Source organism: Pantherophis guttatus, chromosome 8 (assembly GCF_059756535.1).
Source record: "Pantherophis guttatus breed Tessera chromosome 8, ASM5975653v1, whole genome shotgun sequence".
In the NCBI taxonomy this organism is placed as follows: Eukaryota; Metazoa; Chordata; class Lepidosauria; order Squamata; family Colubridae; genus Pantherophis; species Pantherophis guttatus.
Genome location: NC_142070.1, coordinates 8,418,905 through 8,435,875, shown reverse-complemented (window position 1 = coordinate 8,435,875; position 16,971 = coordinate 8,418,905). Strand labels below are relative to the sequence as shown.

Here is a 16,971-nt window from a genome sequence, read left to right as displayed (position 1 = left end):
GTGCCACAGGTGGCACGCGGAGCCATATTAGTGGGCACGCCAGCTCAGCTCTGGGGTGCATGCGCACGCTGGCTAGCTGATTTTTGGGCCTTCTGGGCCCACCAGAAGTAGGGAAACAGGCTGTTTCCTGCCTCTGGAGGGCCTGCGGGGGGTGGGGGGGGGAAGGCCCGTTTTTCTTTCTTACCTGGCTCCAGATCCTCTCTGTGTATCTGGGAAGAGAGAAAACAGCCTTTCCCACTCCCTTGGAGGCCCTACGGAGGCTGAAAGGGCCCATTTCCCGACTCCCGGTGGGACAGGAAGTGACCTTTTTTTCCTGTCCCCAGCCTCCAGAGACTCCTAGAGAGGCTCCTAGAGACTCCTAGAGAGGTTCTGGAGGCTGGGGACAGCAAAAAATGTCACTTCCTGTCCCACTGAGAGTTGGGAAATGGGCCCTTTCAGCCTCCGTAGGGCCTCCAAGGGAGTGAGAAAGGCTGTTTTCTCCCTTCCCACATACACAGAGAGGATCTGGAACCAGGTAAGAAAGAAAAACGGGCCTACCAGGCCATCATGTGCCAGGAGGGGGGGAGGGGGAGGGGGTTGCGCACACATGCATGTGGGCACGTGCGCGCGCGACCCTCCCCCGCCCCCCTCTCCTGGCCCGCGATGGCAAAAAGGTTAGCCATCACTGACCTAGGATCAAATTCACAGCCTCCTGATTGTCAGGCGAGAGCGCCACCTCTAGGCCCCCGCACCGCTCCCAAGAGATTCTTCAATATGTTGCTAATAAAACTGCATTGTATACCCAGAAGAAAACAGGAGTTTTAGCTGATAAATCTGCATTTACTCTTATATCCCGTAGATGTAGATCGTGGTGCTGCTTGGTTGAATGCAGATAAAAACTATGAAGAGCTGCCAAGAGACAGGCGCGCATTAGAGAAGGGATTCAACCAAACGATTACTTAGAAAGCCGCCTGACGAGAAACGAGATAATTTTCTTAATCTATTTCAATCTTGTTTGAATTCTCTAGCTTGCTATCTGATCTGCAGAATAAATGGTGGTGTGGGTTAGATTTAAATTTTTGCAGCCACAGTGACAGTTGATCCATAATAATAATAATAATAATAATAATAATAATAATAATAATAATAATAATAATAATAATAATAATAATAATAATAATAATAATAATAATAATAATGCTATTTTCCTCCTTCTCTCTCTGCTATGAAAAACAAAGCATTCCAATTAATGATACAAAATGGGTGGATAATCCTTGATTTACAACAGATTGATTTAGTGACCATTCGAAGTTACAACGCTACTGGTAAAATGACTTACGACTGTTTTTCCCACTTATGACAATTGTAGCGCCTCCATATTCAGGTGCTCAAAATTCAGACGCTTGGCGCTATCTTTATTATTAAAAGTATCCCTTACAATCAATCCCTTAGTGACCGTTGGAAGTTACCATGGCGCTGGAAAAAGCGACATATGACCATTTTTCACACTTAAGACCATTTCCACAGTCACATGATCAAAATTCAGACGCTTAGCCACTGGCATGTATTCATGACAGTGGCCAGGTCCACATGATTCCCTTTTGCGACCTTCTGACGCGCCAAGTCAACGGGATAACCCAGGGGTCTGCAACCTTAAACACTGAAAGAGCCATTTGGACCTGTTTCCCACAGAAAAGAAAACACCGGGAGCCACAAAACCCTTCCCGGGCCTGACTATTTCTTGAGCAGCCACAAAACTAGCAGATGTAGTTGAATTAAACATTCTGTTTTCTTCTGAAACTTTTCTTTTCTTGGATTTATCCATGGTTGGCCTACCGGGGGTTGAAAAGCTCAATAAATTGCGTGCCGGCGGATATCACACATTGGCGGTTGTGACACATATTTTGAGTGACAGGGAGCCGCAGCAGAGGGGTGAAAGAGCCACATGCGGCTCCAGAGCCGCAGGTTGCTGACCCCTGGGATTCATTTAACAACCATTTTGCTAAACTTAACAACTGCAGTGATTCACTTAACAGCCCTGGCAAGAGAGAGGTCGTAAAATAGAGCCAAATTCATTGGACAATTTAGCGACAGAAATTTGGGGCTCCATTGTGGTCGTAAGTCGAGGACTACCTGCACTGTCCTATCCCTTGGATTATTTTAATCACGGTGGGTTGAATAATTCAACGATCAGTGGGACACGGAAAGCCACAATCTATGGCTCACAACATACAATAACTGGGATCACCCTGCATTAATCCAAAATCTAATACAATGGGTGTTCCCAGTCAATGAGATATAATGGTATGATCCAGGGGTGAAATGCTACCGGTTTGGGCCGGTTTGCCCAAACCGGCAGTAAAAAAAAAATGTTTTAAAAAAGTAAAAAAAAAAAAAAAAGGTTTCAACGATCATGGGCACAGCTGATCGTCACAGCTGATCATCGGAACTTTTTAAAAACTTTTTTTAATTAAAAAATGCTAAAAGTAAAAAAAAAGGTTGGCCACACCCACCCAGTCACATGACACCCCCCCAAGCCATGCCCACAGAACCGGTAGGGAAAAGTTTTGAATTTCACCACTGGTATGATCTTTCTGTGCGTTTAAATGATCCCCCTGACTACAGCCGGAGTTTCCAAGTATGAAAAATTCAGAGACCCAAAAGAAAGAAGAAGAAGAAGAAAAAAGAGCTTGGGAAAACACACACATACACAATACTGGCTTTTCTCCAGATGCTAAAGATCACATATTTTGAAGAGACACAGATCCCAGCCGGTCATAATTTACTGGGTCCAAAGATTACATCGGCTATATAGACTGCCTTCCTCCGTTGTTATCCGTGGGGAAGGCAGCAGCTGGTGAGGGAGGGGCCCTTTCAACGCTCCCCCAAATTTATACGCGGGAGACCCATAAGGCATGCAGGCCGAGACAGGCTAAAAGAGAAGCTGCAACAGAAGAGCAGGAATGCTGGGGCCGAAGACAGATCGGCTGGCGAGATTGCACAGCTATCAATTTCCTCTCTTCTTTAAACAAATTCCTTGGGTGACACAGCTGTATAATTTATAGCCAGGCTGCACGGAACACTATATTCCCTAAGGAGAGCTTGCAATATATATATATATATATATATATATATATAAATGTGGTATATATATATATATATATATATATATATATATATATATATATATATATATATATATATATATATATATATATATATATATATATATATATATATATATATATATATATATATATACCACATTTCCCTGAAAATAAGACCCTGTCTATGGCACTCAAAAGCCCAATCGGGCTTATTATCAGGGGATTTCTTATTATTTTGGGGCAAGATGGGGCTCCTCTTGCCGTCTTACCTGATTTCCAGCTCTGCGTTTAAATATTTTCGGGGAGGACTTATTTTAGCATATGCACTCAAAAGCCTGATTGGGTTTATTATCAGGGGATGTCTTATTTTCGGGGAAACAGGGTATATATATATAGAGCAGTTGGTCTTCTCTTCTTTCTTCTCTTTTAAAAAACGAAATAAGGCTGGATTCCAGAAAAAAAAGGGGGTTGCATTAAGAAACCGAAAGGAGCATTGCTATTGTTTTTAACTATTTAGTTGTGTCTGACTTTTTGGTGGCTGTACAGGTAGTCCTTGACTTACGACCACAATTGAGCCCGAAATTTCGGGTGCTAAGCGAGACAGTTGTTCAGTGAGTTTTGCCTTGTTTTACGGCCTTTCTTGCCACAGTTGTTAAGTGAATCACTGCAGTTGTTAAGTTAGCGACGTGATTATTAAGTGAACCTGGTTTCTCTATTGTTTTGTTTGTCGGAAGGTTGCAAAAGAGAATCGCATGACCCCGGGGATAATGCAACCATTATAAATCAGTTTCCAAGTGTTTTGAATTTTGACCATGGGGATGCTGCGATGGTCATAAGAGTGAAAAAATAGTCATAAGTCACTTTTTTCAGTGCCTTTGTAACTTTGAATGGTCACTAAATGAACTATTGTAAGTCGAGGACTACCTGTAGTGGCATTTGATTTTACGACCTTTTTTGTATCATGGTTTTTAAGAAAATGACTGCAGTTGTTAAGAATCATATGGTTTCTAAGCAAATCCAGCTTTCAAGGACTACCTGACTGAACTCTTTTTCAAATTCCTATTTGCATATTTCTATTTGCATGTTCCTCTTTCCTGAATGCTTGACAGTTTCATCAACACCGTCAGCAGCCATGCTTTTGCGCCATTAACACAAACTCAGTTAACGACTGTCTCGCTGAGCAACAAAAATTTGGGCTCCAATTGTGGGTTGTAAGTCTGTCTTTATAGATAGACCCACGATCAAAAACCTCTGGGGCGCCGAAATACCTTGCCACCCAAATTTACGGAAAGGTGGCTGCAGAAAATTGGGTGCTACTACCGTGTTTCCCCGAAAATAAGACCCTGTCTTATATTTTTTTTTGAACCCTGAAATAAGCGCTTGGCCTTATTGCCGTGCGCTCAAAAGCCCAATTGGGCTTATTATCAGGGGATGTCTTATTTTGGGGGGAACAGGGTAATCAGTCGACAGAACGAAAAACGTTCTTAAATTGTCTCAAGATTTAGTGCGCCTTTGCAAATAAGAAAGATGCAAGATGAACAAACACTGAGCAACTTGTGGAAATCTCTTCTATACCTGTACGTACCTGGCACATTTTATCTGCCGAGGGAGATGACCTGGATCGGACGTGCATGGTCATAGGCTGGTTTTCTGTCCGATCCAAGAGGTCTTCCGCAGAAGCTGATTTCCCAGGCTTCTTGGTGAGCCGCGTCTTTTTCTCCAGGATCTGGTGGACGGGGTGCGGCGGGGTACAAATGTCAAGATCGGTCTGAGTGCTTTTCGTAAGCTCGGGATTAACTCTATGATCTGGGCGGCCATCTGCTTTCAGCCAACTGGGCGTGGAGCTTTTGCTGCTACCGTGATTCGGGTGGCCCGCCATCTTGCTCTCGAACTCAATGGGATTAAAGCAGCCATGGAGCCCGGGCAGTGGAGAATAAACGTGCCCCATTCTAGAGGCCCATTCTAGAGTTTCCCTAGTATGAAAGAGACTCTGGTCTTGGAGAGAATTCATGCTAGAAGCCGGGGACAAAGACTGACTCTCTTGGCCGTTGGTTTGCCGGCATGGGGTCTGCGATCCTTCCCTTTCTTGGGATGCCGACGAGGGGCGCTTCCCGATTTTCCGTTTAATGTAATCTGCCAGGGCGTTTTGCTGCAGCTGCTTCAGCTCCGGCCTGGAAAGATTGATGGTGGAACAAGCTTTGTTCTCCTTCTCGAAGATCTTGCGTCGGTCAGCCACGGTGCTCTCTTGGAAGACAAACTGGAGCATCTTCTTCTGAAGTGAGGACGGCGAGAGGTCATTATCCGACACGCCTATTTCATTCATCTTCTCCGGTTCAGAGTAAGACCTCTTTTTCTGCTCAGAAGTCAGCCGTTTCCTTCCCCCGATACGGTGAACGTGCAGAGGTCCTGGGAGACCATCTTTATTGATAGGATCCATCTTTATCTCCGTCGGCGTGATGCTATGCCTCTCCTTTGGGGTATGTGGAGAAGCTGTCGTGCTCCTCATCCCGGTGTGGGCTGAAGCGGGTCTTGGCGTACTTCTCTGAACCTCCTTCCCAAAGGCAGGACTAATGTTGAGGTCCTTGCGCCTGAACGAGGTGGCCCTCAAAACTTTCGACTGAGCATCCTTAATGCTGTTCCTGTAAGTCCTGTTAACGGGGGCATCTCGCTGCGAGCCATGCGGTTCCTTGGCACTGACTTTCTGTAAGACTTCTCTCTCGGGTTCATCCAACAATTGGAACGTACTTCGGCTCCTTTGTAGCTGCCCGGACTTTTTGTGCGACTCCTTGCTGGAGCACCCGTGGCGGTAGGTGCTCTGCTGATCTGGTGGCGCTACCAAAGCTGCTGCAATTACCCTCTGCTGCTCTGCAGAATACCTGTTGGCTTTTTCTGGTTTGCCGGTGCTTCTTTCGTTTAGGTAGAGCACATTCGGGTACAGGTCTGAGTTATTTGTGCTGGCCGGCCTGCCATGTTCATCCAGCAATTGACCATATTCTTGTGAGTTATGTCTACGTCGGCTATCTTCAACGCCAGACTTCTTTGAATTTTGGCTCAAGCTATTTGCGCTCTGTGGACGCTGATGGCCTTGTTCCCGTCGCTCTATCTTGCTGACCTTCTCCAGCACAGAACATCGGGTCTTCCTAGACTCCTTTTTCCCAGACCAGGGGGGCTGAAAGCTGTTGTTGCTGCAAGATCGGAACTGGTCAGCTCTGAAATCGGAGGTCTGTGGAAGCAACGGAGCTGAAGGCTCCTCATAATTTGGTTCCATGCCGTGGCTATAATCAGCACTGGTAGTGGCATCTCGGTGATCTTCTGTGGCACGCCGTTCTCTGTCCTGCCAGTATTCTGGGGCCTGCTCTTTAACATCCTTTTCTTCCTGGTTGGCATAGTTAACAAAATGCCACTTGGCACCCGAACAAGTCCTACCTGATTGCGCCTCCTTCAAATCCATGGGGTTTTGAAGCTGAGTACTCTCTGGGATATTTTGCAAGGAAGAGAATAGATACTGCTTCGCCTTGTTGGGATTCCACTGTGTGGTAGGATCGCACTCATTTATCGGCAGGTTCGCATTCCAGTCCTCTTGCTGTTCTTTCGAACTGTACGCCTTTGACGGACAGCAGGCTTTGCTCTCGGCCATCCCATCTCGTAGGTGAAACGACCAAGGCTGAAAAGCATGGTTCAAATATTGGGCATCGTTCGCACTTTCTTGGATGTTGGGTTGTGCTATATAGGTGGGCTCTGCTTCCTCCTCCTGTCTCGGAGAGTTTGGGTAGGCTTGAGGATGGGTCCTGTATAAGATGACTTTCGAAGTCTCGTTGTCCATCTTTTTTTTCCCTGCTCCGGAGGGTCCACATTCAGGATGGTAGAAGACGGTTGCCTTGCTCGGGATGCTCTGGTTTCCGTTCTCATCCATGACGGGAAGCGGCTTGCAGGAAACAGCCTTTTCGTAGGAAGCTGGGAAAGAAGCCGGAGGAGGAGCGTGGCCACTCTCTTTGGCAAGCGCCGGGTACACCAACCCGCTGTTGTTCGCAGAAGAGTGAGGAACCAGAGCAAAATGTGGTTCGGGAGAAGGAACGGGGTAAACCCCGGTAGGTAGCAGCGGCTGTCCGGGTTGAGTAGCTTGGGGGTAGCCTTGTTTGGGCTTCATGGTGGGACTGCCCTCTGGACTCCTCTCCATCACGGTGTGGAGCTGTCCTTCTAGGAATGCTGGTTTCGAGAGCTGTCCCGGAGGCGGCGTGCCCTGGCCTAGGAGAAGCCAAGCATTTTTGGAATGGCTCCTCAAGGCCTTTCTTTGTTCGTGACTAGACCAAGAGCTGGGCCTGTCGTGGTGCCTGGTTGCTGCGTAGCTGTCACTTCTGGTGGGTGGCATGGGAGGCCCCTTCGCATACTGGCTCTCGTTGTCCAACGAATTCCGCGCCTGCGGGCCTTTGTGATGGCCGTGCGGCCTGCTGGCGCTGTAACCTTTGGGGTGGGCCTCCCCGCTGGGTACGAGAGCAGAAGATTTCACTTCGTATTCCTCTGAAACTCCTCTCTGGGCATTGTAGACCGTCTTAATGTACCTGATGTCAGCCTGCCGCATGCCGCCTTCTTGCGGCCTGGCCCGGGAATGGACGTTCTCCATGGAATAGGACCTTTCCTTACAAAAGGGAGGCAGCTGATATTCGGGAGTGCTGGAACTGGTGGAGAAAGAGCTGTAAGCAGAATCCCTCTTGCTGTGAAGGTGAGCGAGTTGGTCGATGCTACTGGTGGACTTGGCTGGCGAAAGATGGCAGGAAGGATGGGTGTATCCCGCCGGCAGGTGATCCAGACTCTCCATGCTTCCCCTGGAGCTGTACTGGTCGGGACTTTTTCTTAAAAAGCCATGGTCGAAGTTGGAGAGGTCGTTGGTGGAGGAACTGAAGACAGGAGCAAGCGAGAAAGAGAGAGAGAGACACACACACAAACACAGAAGAAAACACTTCGTTAGCGTGAATATGTGTGAGAGAGAGCGAGAGAGAGAGTGGGATGGATTTATAAAGGGACGGAGGGATATGTTTAGTTTATAGAGGATGGACAAAAAGCCATATTTGGGCCTTGTGCTGTTCTTAGTGTGTAGTCATCCTGGTTTCCTAGAAAGAACGATTTTGACATTGCAACACATGTCTCTTATTTATCACTCTAAAGGGAGGTGGGGGTGGGTGGGAAATAGATGGAGGAGATCTCCAGAGGAGGAGGAGGCAGCTTTGCAGGGAAATGCGTGTGAGTCAACTCCACCCATGAAATTCATCACAGGCATCCTAAACATCACCAAAATATTCAGACATCATTAAAGGAAGGAAGATCAGGAGAAATGGGGGGAGGGGGGAGAGAGGGGGAAATCCGTTCTTTTCTAAATCTTCCCTCCTTCTTCTTTTTTTTTTCCTTTTTAAGGTGCTGAGGGCAAATGGCCTTTGGGGAAACTCCAGCTAGAGTTTTGTGTAATGAAACAGGCAGGATGGGAAAGAAAGCAATGAGGAATGAGTGTGAGTAAATAAGCAGGAAAGTAGTTAAACACAGAATAGAATAGAATAGAATAGAATAGAATAGAATAGAATAGAATAGAATAGAATAGAATAGAATAGAAATAGAAATAGAAATAGAATAGAATAGAATAGAATAGAATAGAATAGAATAGAATAACAGAGTTGGAAGGGACCTTGGAGGTCTTCTAGTCCAACCCCCTGCTTAGGCACGAAACCCTACACCACTTCAGACAAATGGTTATCCAACCTCTTCTTAAAAACTTCCAGTGTTGGAGCATCCACAATTTCTGGAGGCATGTTGTTCCACTGATCAATTGTTCTCACTGTCAGGAAATTTCTCCTTAGTTCTAAGTTGCTTTTCTCCTTGATTAGTTTCCACCCATTGCTTCTTGTCCTGCCTTCAGGGGCTTTAGAGAAAATTTGTCTCCCTCTTCTTTGGGGCAGCCCCTGAGATATTGGAACACTGCTATCATGTCTCCCCTCATCCTTCTTTTCATTAAGCTAGACATACCCAGTTCCTGCAACCATTACTTCCTATGTTTTAGCCTCTAGTCCCCTAATCATCTTTGTGGCTCTTCTCTGCACTTTTTCTTTCTTTCTTTATTTTTCATCAACATGTTCTCTGCACTCTTTCTAGAGTCTCCACATCTTTTTTTACATCGTGGCGACCAAAACTGGATGCAGTATTCCAAGTGTGGCCTTACCAAGGCATTGTAAAGTGGTATTATTAACACTTCACGTAATCTTGATTCTTTATCATCAATAATCAATAATTATTGGACATCAATAATTTCAGGACATCATGAACTAAGGTTGTCTCAGAGGACACCCCGGTGAAAAAATTAGAATGACAACATCCCTTCTCAAGAAGGCTGGAACGCAAAAAAAACAACAACAACAACCCCACACACAAATAATTGTCATTGCAACTATGAAGAGGACAGAAACTGGGTTCATCAATCCAGTCACCCACAAACAGGTGTCCTTCAAATGTGTTGGAATTTTCAATTCCAGGGCATGCTGGCTGGGGATTCTTGGCGCTGAAGTCCAAGACAAGGGCTTTACGTTAAGAAGGCTGCTGTACAGGTAGTCCTCAACTTACGACAATTTGTTTAGTGACCCAAGTTACAAAGGCACAGAAAAGAAGTTTCTTGTGACTGTTTTCCACACTTACAACGGTTTATTTATTTATTTATTGAATTTGTATACCGCCCTACTCCCGAAGGACTCAGGGCGGTGAACAGCCAAATAAAATACATATAATACAAATTGCAGCTTCTCCGTGGTCACATGGTCAAAATTCAGAGTCTTGGCAACTGACCCACATTTATGACGGTTCTGTGATCCCCTTTTGCGACCTTCTGATAAGCAAAGTCAATGGGGAAGCCAGATTCACTTAATCATCGTGTTGCTAATTTAACATCTGCAAGGATTCAGTTAACAAATGTGGCAAGAAAAGGTTATAAAATGGGGGTAAAACTGACTTGACGACTGCCTCGGTTAGCAACAGAAATTTTGGGCTCAGTTGTGTTCGTAAGCCGAGGACCACCTGTATCAGCGTCCTGTGACACACTGCTTAAAAACCACTGGAGTTTTTTAAAGAAGAGATTGGACAACCACTTGTCTGAAATGGCATATGGTTTCCTGCCTGAGCAAAGGGTTGGACTAGAAGACCTCTAAGGTCCCTTCCAACTCTCTTATCCCGTTACTAATAGGCTAAATCATTACTGGAAACATCAGGACACAGAAGTATGTAATGAGGACTTTTTCTGTCCAAATTTCAAGAAATTCTGCATTCCTTCCATCCTCCCCTCCTTTCTCCTTCCTTCCTCCCCTTTCTCCTTCCTTCCTTCCTCTGCTCCTTTCTCCTTCCTTCCTTGTCCCTCCTTTTCTTCCTTTCTTCCTCCCCTTTCTTTCTTCCTCCCTCCTCTTTCTCCTTCCTTCCTTCGTCTGCTCCTTTCTCCTTCCTTCCTTGTCCCTCCTTTTCTTCCTTCATTCCCTCCCCTTTCTCCTTCCTTCCGTCTCCCTTTCTCCTTCCTTCCCTCCTTTTTCCTTCCTCTCTTTCTCCTTCCTTCCTTCTTCTGCTCCTATCTCCTTCCTTCCTTGTCCCTCCTTTTCTTCCTTCCTTCCTCTTTCTCCTTCCTTCCTCCCTCCCCTTTCTCCTTCCTTCCTCCCTCCCCCCCTCCTTTTTCCTTCCTTCCTTCCTTCCTCCCTCCCTCCCTCCCACCCACCCATCCGTACATTTTGACATACACCACACCACATCACCCCACTTCTCAAGGGCTGATCCGTGGTCAAGACCACGTGGCTAGAGTTACCTCGGATGGTAGGCTTGGTGCCAAGGACTGCTTATCGTCCCCTGAGATACTTGCATCATACTGAGATCGGCTGGGTTCTCCGGGAACTTGGCTGGCTGCCAGGAGTGTGATCTGTTGCTCACCGGATCACTTTGCCTGCAAAGAGACAGAACAGCTAACATTGTTAGACTTGCCTCTTTGCTCAGGTACCTCAATATGTACAGCCCAATCGTGTTATTCAGCATTTTACCTTGTGCCCTAAAAATGTGACACTGTCCGGAATTGAAACATGCCACAATCTCTGCTTTCTGATTTCTTATTACATTCTACTCTGATGCATGAAAGGATCAGCTGGCTGGAAAAACAATTATTTATTTAGCTGGGGCTGGATGTTCTAATTGTGAAGATCTGAATGCTAAGCAAACAAAATACTATATGCTGTTCATTTCGGCTTGCAATTTATCAGTGTTAAGAGCGACGAGACCTTTTCAAATTCAAAAGTAAGTCTGGCTGTTATCTGTGATTGATTTGGAGTGCTATAGATTTAATACTTCATAGGAGACCCCGTGTACAGACCAAGAGGGGCGTGGCAGTGAATCTTACGTAAACTAATTTCTGTCTCCCTACCAGGTAAATTAAACCATTTCAATCAGAAGCAAAGCCATGAAAAATGTAGAAAGATGGTTTCTGTAGAATGTATGTAACTCATGGATAGGCGCATGTCTTGCTGGGGCTACCATCAATAGACTAACACAGGGATCCTCAAACTTGGCAGCTTTAAGACTTGTGGACTTCAACTCCCAGAATTCTCCAGCCAGCATTCACATAATGCTGGGGTTACATAATCAGCTTTTGCAACCTTCTGACCAGCAACTTTCAATGGGGAAGCCAGAATCACTTACTGTTCTGCCCCAGCTACGGACCCCCAAAGAACGCAGCGCACACAAAGTCCGTTCAAACCTTAATTTATTGAATAAACCAGTCTGTTATAACAATGGCTGTTAATTAATTGCATTAACAGCCGCCAAGAATTCAAAGAATAACTGAAAACTTACTATGGTTGGCAGAATGCCCAGAAGCAATTTGCAGGAAGCTGGTAAGATAAGCAAGACAAGACACGAAGGTATATGAGCTAAGTTGTTCCCTGCAAATTGCTTCGGTCAGTGTTCTTCCTTAAATAGGCTAAGGGAGTGGCCAATTAGCCCCAAGCCTTACTCTCGAGGAGACCTCCTCCTGAGGAGTCACTCCTGCCTTTTGGCAGCTCTGTGCGTCCGTGCATCGAGAAGAGGCTCCTCCTCTTCTTCCTCTTCACTTAAGGGAACTTCTGGAGGTTCTGAAGGTCCTGGCTGAATCCCCACCTCTGGCACCACATCTTCTCCAGCCTCCTCATTGTCTGACTCGAGTGCCACCTGCACAGGCTGCTGGCGCAGCATCATACCAGCCTCCTCGCTGTCCGAATCAGCTACTAGCTGCACAGGCCGCGTACGGGCCACAACACTTACTAACTTAAAAACCCGCAGTGGTTCACTTAACAACGGTGACAAGAAAAGTTTGTTCAAATGGAGCAAAATTCACTTAACTGCCTTGGAAATTTGTGGCTCAACAGTGGTGAACAGTGGTGGCCCGTTTAAGGACTACCCGTATTCATGATTTCTGATTTGCATATTACGAGGTGCCAAAGAAATCAGTGGATTTCCTAGAGTGATGGGATCAGCCAAATCTACTGTGAGTCAGCTGGGTGAATAATTCAAGAATTCCGCCAGCGTCGGCCTAAAAATATATCCCAGCATCAAAAATAGATATGCTGCATTTGGAGAAGCTGAATAAGTACAACAGAAATGTGGAAAATTGCAAGGAGTCATGGCTATATTCAAGAAAGATGCATGCAAAAATGCGTAGTGGAGAAAAGTTATTTATAACCACTGCGACATTGCTTATGTATAATTTGGGGTGGACGGGACGGAGGAGGGAACTTGACAGAATAGATTAATACTTGATTGCATAGCCTCCTGACCCCAGATCGGATTTAAATTGAGCTGCCCATCCCTTCTACGATATAAGCAACAAAATGATGAACTGATAAGTAATGCTTCATAATCTTGGTGCTAGTTACTTGTAGCTTCTGTCATGCTGGCAAGACAAATTGCAGCTATCCGTATGCTCTCATCTTTACATGGATTAAAAGACACAAGGGCTCTTGCTTGGCTCCGCGTCTGATCATCCTTGCCAGAGGAGGAAAATAAATAAATAAATAATGAACAAAGGGGGGTTACAAAAATAGAAACGGCTCCGAGTTTTAGAAGAGGATTTTCTCCACGTTTGATTAGTAGAAAGGACATAGAATAGAATAGAAAGGAATGGAAACGAATAGGAATAGGAATAGGAATAGGAATAGGAGTGGAGCGGAATGGAGTAGAGTAGAGTAGAGTAGAGTAGAGAAGAGAAGAGAAGAGAAGAGAAGAGAAGAGAAGAGAAGAGAAGAGAAGAGAAGAGAAGAGAAGAAAAGAAAAGAAAAGAAAAGAAAAGAATAGAATAGGAAACAAGAAATAGAAATATTTTCCTTTGTATATGGAATGGAATGGAATGGAATGGAATGGATAGGATAGGATAGGATAGAATAGAATAGAATTTCTCCTTAGTTCTAGGTTGCTTCTCTCCTCGACTAGTTTCCATTCATTGCTTCTTGTCCTGCCCTCAGGTGCTTTGGAGAATAGCTTGACTCCCTCTTCTTTGTGGCAGCCCCTGAGATATCTACAATAATTCATTTAGTGACCGTTCAAAGTTACAGAGGCACTGAATAAAGAAACTTAATGATCCTTTTTCACACTTAGCACCCCTTGCCACATCTTCCCTTACATTGGACAATATTTTCCCATTTGGCATTTCATCCTTTTTACAGGTAGTCCTCGACTTACAACAGTTCGTTTAACGACCGTTCGAAGTTACAACATCACTGAGAAGAGTGGCCTACGACCATTTTTTACACTTACAACCATTGCAGCATCGCCATGGTCATGTGATCAAAATTCAGACGCTTGGCAACTGGTTCGTTTATGACGGTTTTTAGGGTCATGTGACCCCCTTTTGCAATCTTCTGACAAGCAAAGTCAATGGGAAAATCAGATTCACTTAACAACCGTGTTAGTAACTTAACAGCTGCAGCGATTCACTTTAACGATTGTGGCAAGGATGGTCGTTAAATGGGACAAAGAACAAAAATCTTGCTCAGAGACGGAAATGTTGGGCCGAATTGTGGTCGTAAGCCGAGGACTACCTGTACTTCATTTTTACATGTTATAAATTACAGGAGGCCAACGCCTTTATCTGGTCAGCTCAGGACCATAAAAGATCACGGAATCAAAGTTTGGAGAAGTTGAAAGGCTGGGTGGCGTTTTATGGTCTTGAGCTGCAGTCATAAAAACATTTTTCCCTTCCGCGGAATTCGACATTCTTTTATATGGGGAATAGTTTCACATCGGGAGACACAGCTTTCTACTACTTTTTTGCAGAAGCTGCTGGGGTAGATACTACCTCCTTTCAGTACCACAATGTTGAAAGAACTTTCAGCCAGAAGATCTCTGGGTAGAGATTTCATGACTTCTTCTGCTCCATGGACCAAAGGGAGTAAGTTGAATAGTAAGAGAGAATTTATTTTTTTTATTTTTATTTTATTTTATTTCGAATTTATATACCGCACCTTCTCCCGAGGGACTCAGGGCGGTGTACAGCAAGATTAAAACATACAATACAAACATTAAAAAACAATTAAAAGGATATATATTAATTTGGCCCCAATTTAAGATAACAAACCAATTAAAAATTAAAAATATGTTAAAAAATATGTTAAGCCAGCCCGGCTTGCTGAAAAAAGAAAGTTTTAAGGGCACGGCGGAAGGCACCGAGGTCTTGGATTCTCCTTTGATGTAGCGATTAAGATGGTGGCCTAGAAACCAGGAGACAATGAGTTCTAGTCCTGCCTTAGGCATGAAAGCCAGTTGAGTGACTTTGAGCCAATCACCTGGAGACTGGGAGTTCTAGTCCCGCCTTAGGCATGAAAGCCAGTTGGGTGACTTTGGGCCAATCACCAGGAGACGGTGAGTTCTAGTCCCGCTTTAGGCATGAAAGCCAGTTGGGTGACTTTGGGCCAATCACCAGGAGACGGTGAGTTCTAATCCCGCCTTAGGCATGAAAGCCAGTTGGGTGACTTTGGGCCAATCACCAGGAGACAGTGAGTTCTAATCCCGCCTTAGGCATGAAAGCCAGTTGGGTGACTTTGGGCCAATCACCAGGAGACGGTGAGTTCTAATCCCGCCTTAGGCATGAAAGCCAATTGGGTGATTTTGGGCCAATCACCAGGAAGACAATGAGTTTTAGGACTCCCATCCCTACCCCACCCCCAGCTTTGCAACTGAAGCAAAGCAGAAAAGGCAGAAGATTCTCCAATGTGGAGGTCCTGTTTTTTTTTAAATGACAGGTCAGTTGCTGGCAGAATTTAATTGTGGCTTAATGCCCTGCCTTGACAGACATTACAGATGATAAATTTGATTCTGAATCTAATTGCAATTCGTTCTGTTTGATTGCATACTTTGCATTTTTAATCTTGCAACTTGCTTGAGATTCGGAATAAGGAAAAAAAGTGTTATGAACTCCACGATAACGAAGCAAACAAGCTTTTTTTTCCTTGGAAGACAAGTCTTATGATTTATCAGGATTTATTTTATTTTATTTGGTATTAAAAAGATGCATCTCAAGGCAGAGGTTCTGTCTAGGGCATTTCTTGGAGCGATGGATCAGCACTGCAGTTGTCCTCTGCCGCAGTGGTGAGTTTCAAAATTTTTTACTACCGGTTCTGTGGGCATGGCTTGGTGGGTGTGGCATGGCCTGGTGGGCGTGGCAGGGGAAGGATATTGTAAAATCTCCATTCCCACCCTACTCCAGGGGAAGGTTACTGCAAAATCTCCATTTCCTCCCAATCAGATAGGACTTGGGAGGCAGAGAATAGATGGGGGCAGGGCCAGTCAGAATTTTTACGACCGGTTCTCCGAACTACTCTAAATTTCCACTACCGGTTCTCCAGAACTGGTCAGAACCTGCTGAAACCCACCTCTGCTCTGTGGGCCGGTGGGGGATGGGAAATGGGACAGACGGCCTCCTGAAGCACCCTGCTGGCCAAAATGGGTCGCAGAGGGGTGCAAGTCCCCCCCCACAAGCCCCATTTTGGCCAGTAGGGTGCTGCAGGAGGCCATACAGGCCGAAAATGGGGTATGTGGGGCAGTGGTGAAATCCAAATTTTTTTACTACCGGTTCTGTGGGCGTGACTTGGTGGGCGTGGCAGGGGAAGGATACTGCAAAATCCCCATTCCATCCCCACTCCTAGGGGAAGGATATTGCAAAATCTCAATTCTCACCCCACTCTGGGGTCAGCCAGAGGTGGTATTTGCGAACTAGTCAAAAGTTCCGCTACCGGTTCTGTGAACTGCTCAAAATTTCCCCTACCGGTTCTCTCGAACCTGCTGGATTTCACCCCTGGCGTGGGGGCCACCTGCGGCCCCTTTTTTCTAGTAGAGGCACCACGGGCCGGTCCTTTGCTATTTCTTGGCCGGCCCCGTGGACCGGATCTAAGCATCCTTCGGGCCGGATCTGGCCTGAGGGCCTTGAGTTGGACCCCCCTGCTCTAGGGTGACAGAATTGGTAATTGCAAAAATCGTAACAACCAACAGATGGCAACATAGAGAATTTACTCTAATGTATTGCTATTATATTTTTTGGGGAATTCAGATCTAGTAGCCCTATTTTCCATCCGCTTCCATGTTCCAGAGCCAGTTAATACAGATAGCGGACTCGACGTACTGTCATTTGTTTAGTGACTGTTCAAAATTTACAGTGGCACTGAAAAAATTTGAATTAGGATCAGTTTTTCACATTTACGACGGTTGTGGCATCCCCACGGTTATGTGATCAAAATTCAGCATGTTGTAACCAGCATGTTTTTATGACGATTGCGCTGTCCCAAGGTCATGTGATCACCGTGGTGGCGCGGTGGTTAGAGTGCAGTACTGCAGGCTACTTCTGCTGACTGCTGGCTGA

General features: G+C 45.5%; 1 protein-coding gene across 4 annotated transcripts in view; it reads right to left on the bottom strand.

The window, feature by feature from the left end:
- SHROOM3 (shroom family member 3) overlaps positions 1 to 16,971 on the bottom strand; it is a 230,430-nt gene that overhangs the window by 19,303 nt on the left and 194,156 nt on the right. For all 4 annotated transcript variants that reach the window (XM_087875242.1, XM_087875244.1, XM_087875243.1 and 1 more), the window contains 2 exons: positions 10,906 to 11,040; positions 4,672 to 7,981 (listed from right to left, as the gene is read on the bottom strand). In XM_087875242.1, coding sequence (XP_087731368.1) covers positions 4,672 to 7,981; positions 10,906 to 11,040 — 3,445 coding nt within the window. The remainder of the gene's footprint in view (positions 1 to 4,671; positions 7,982 to 10,905; positions 11,041 to 16,971) is intronic.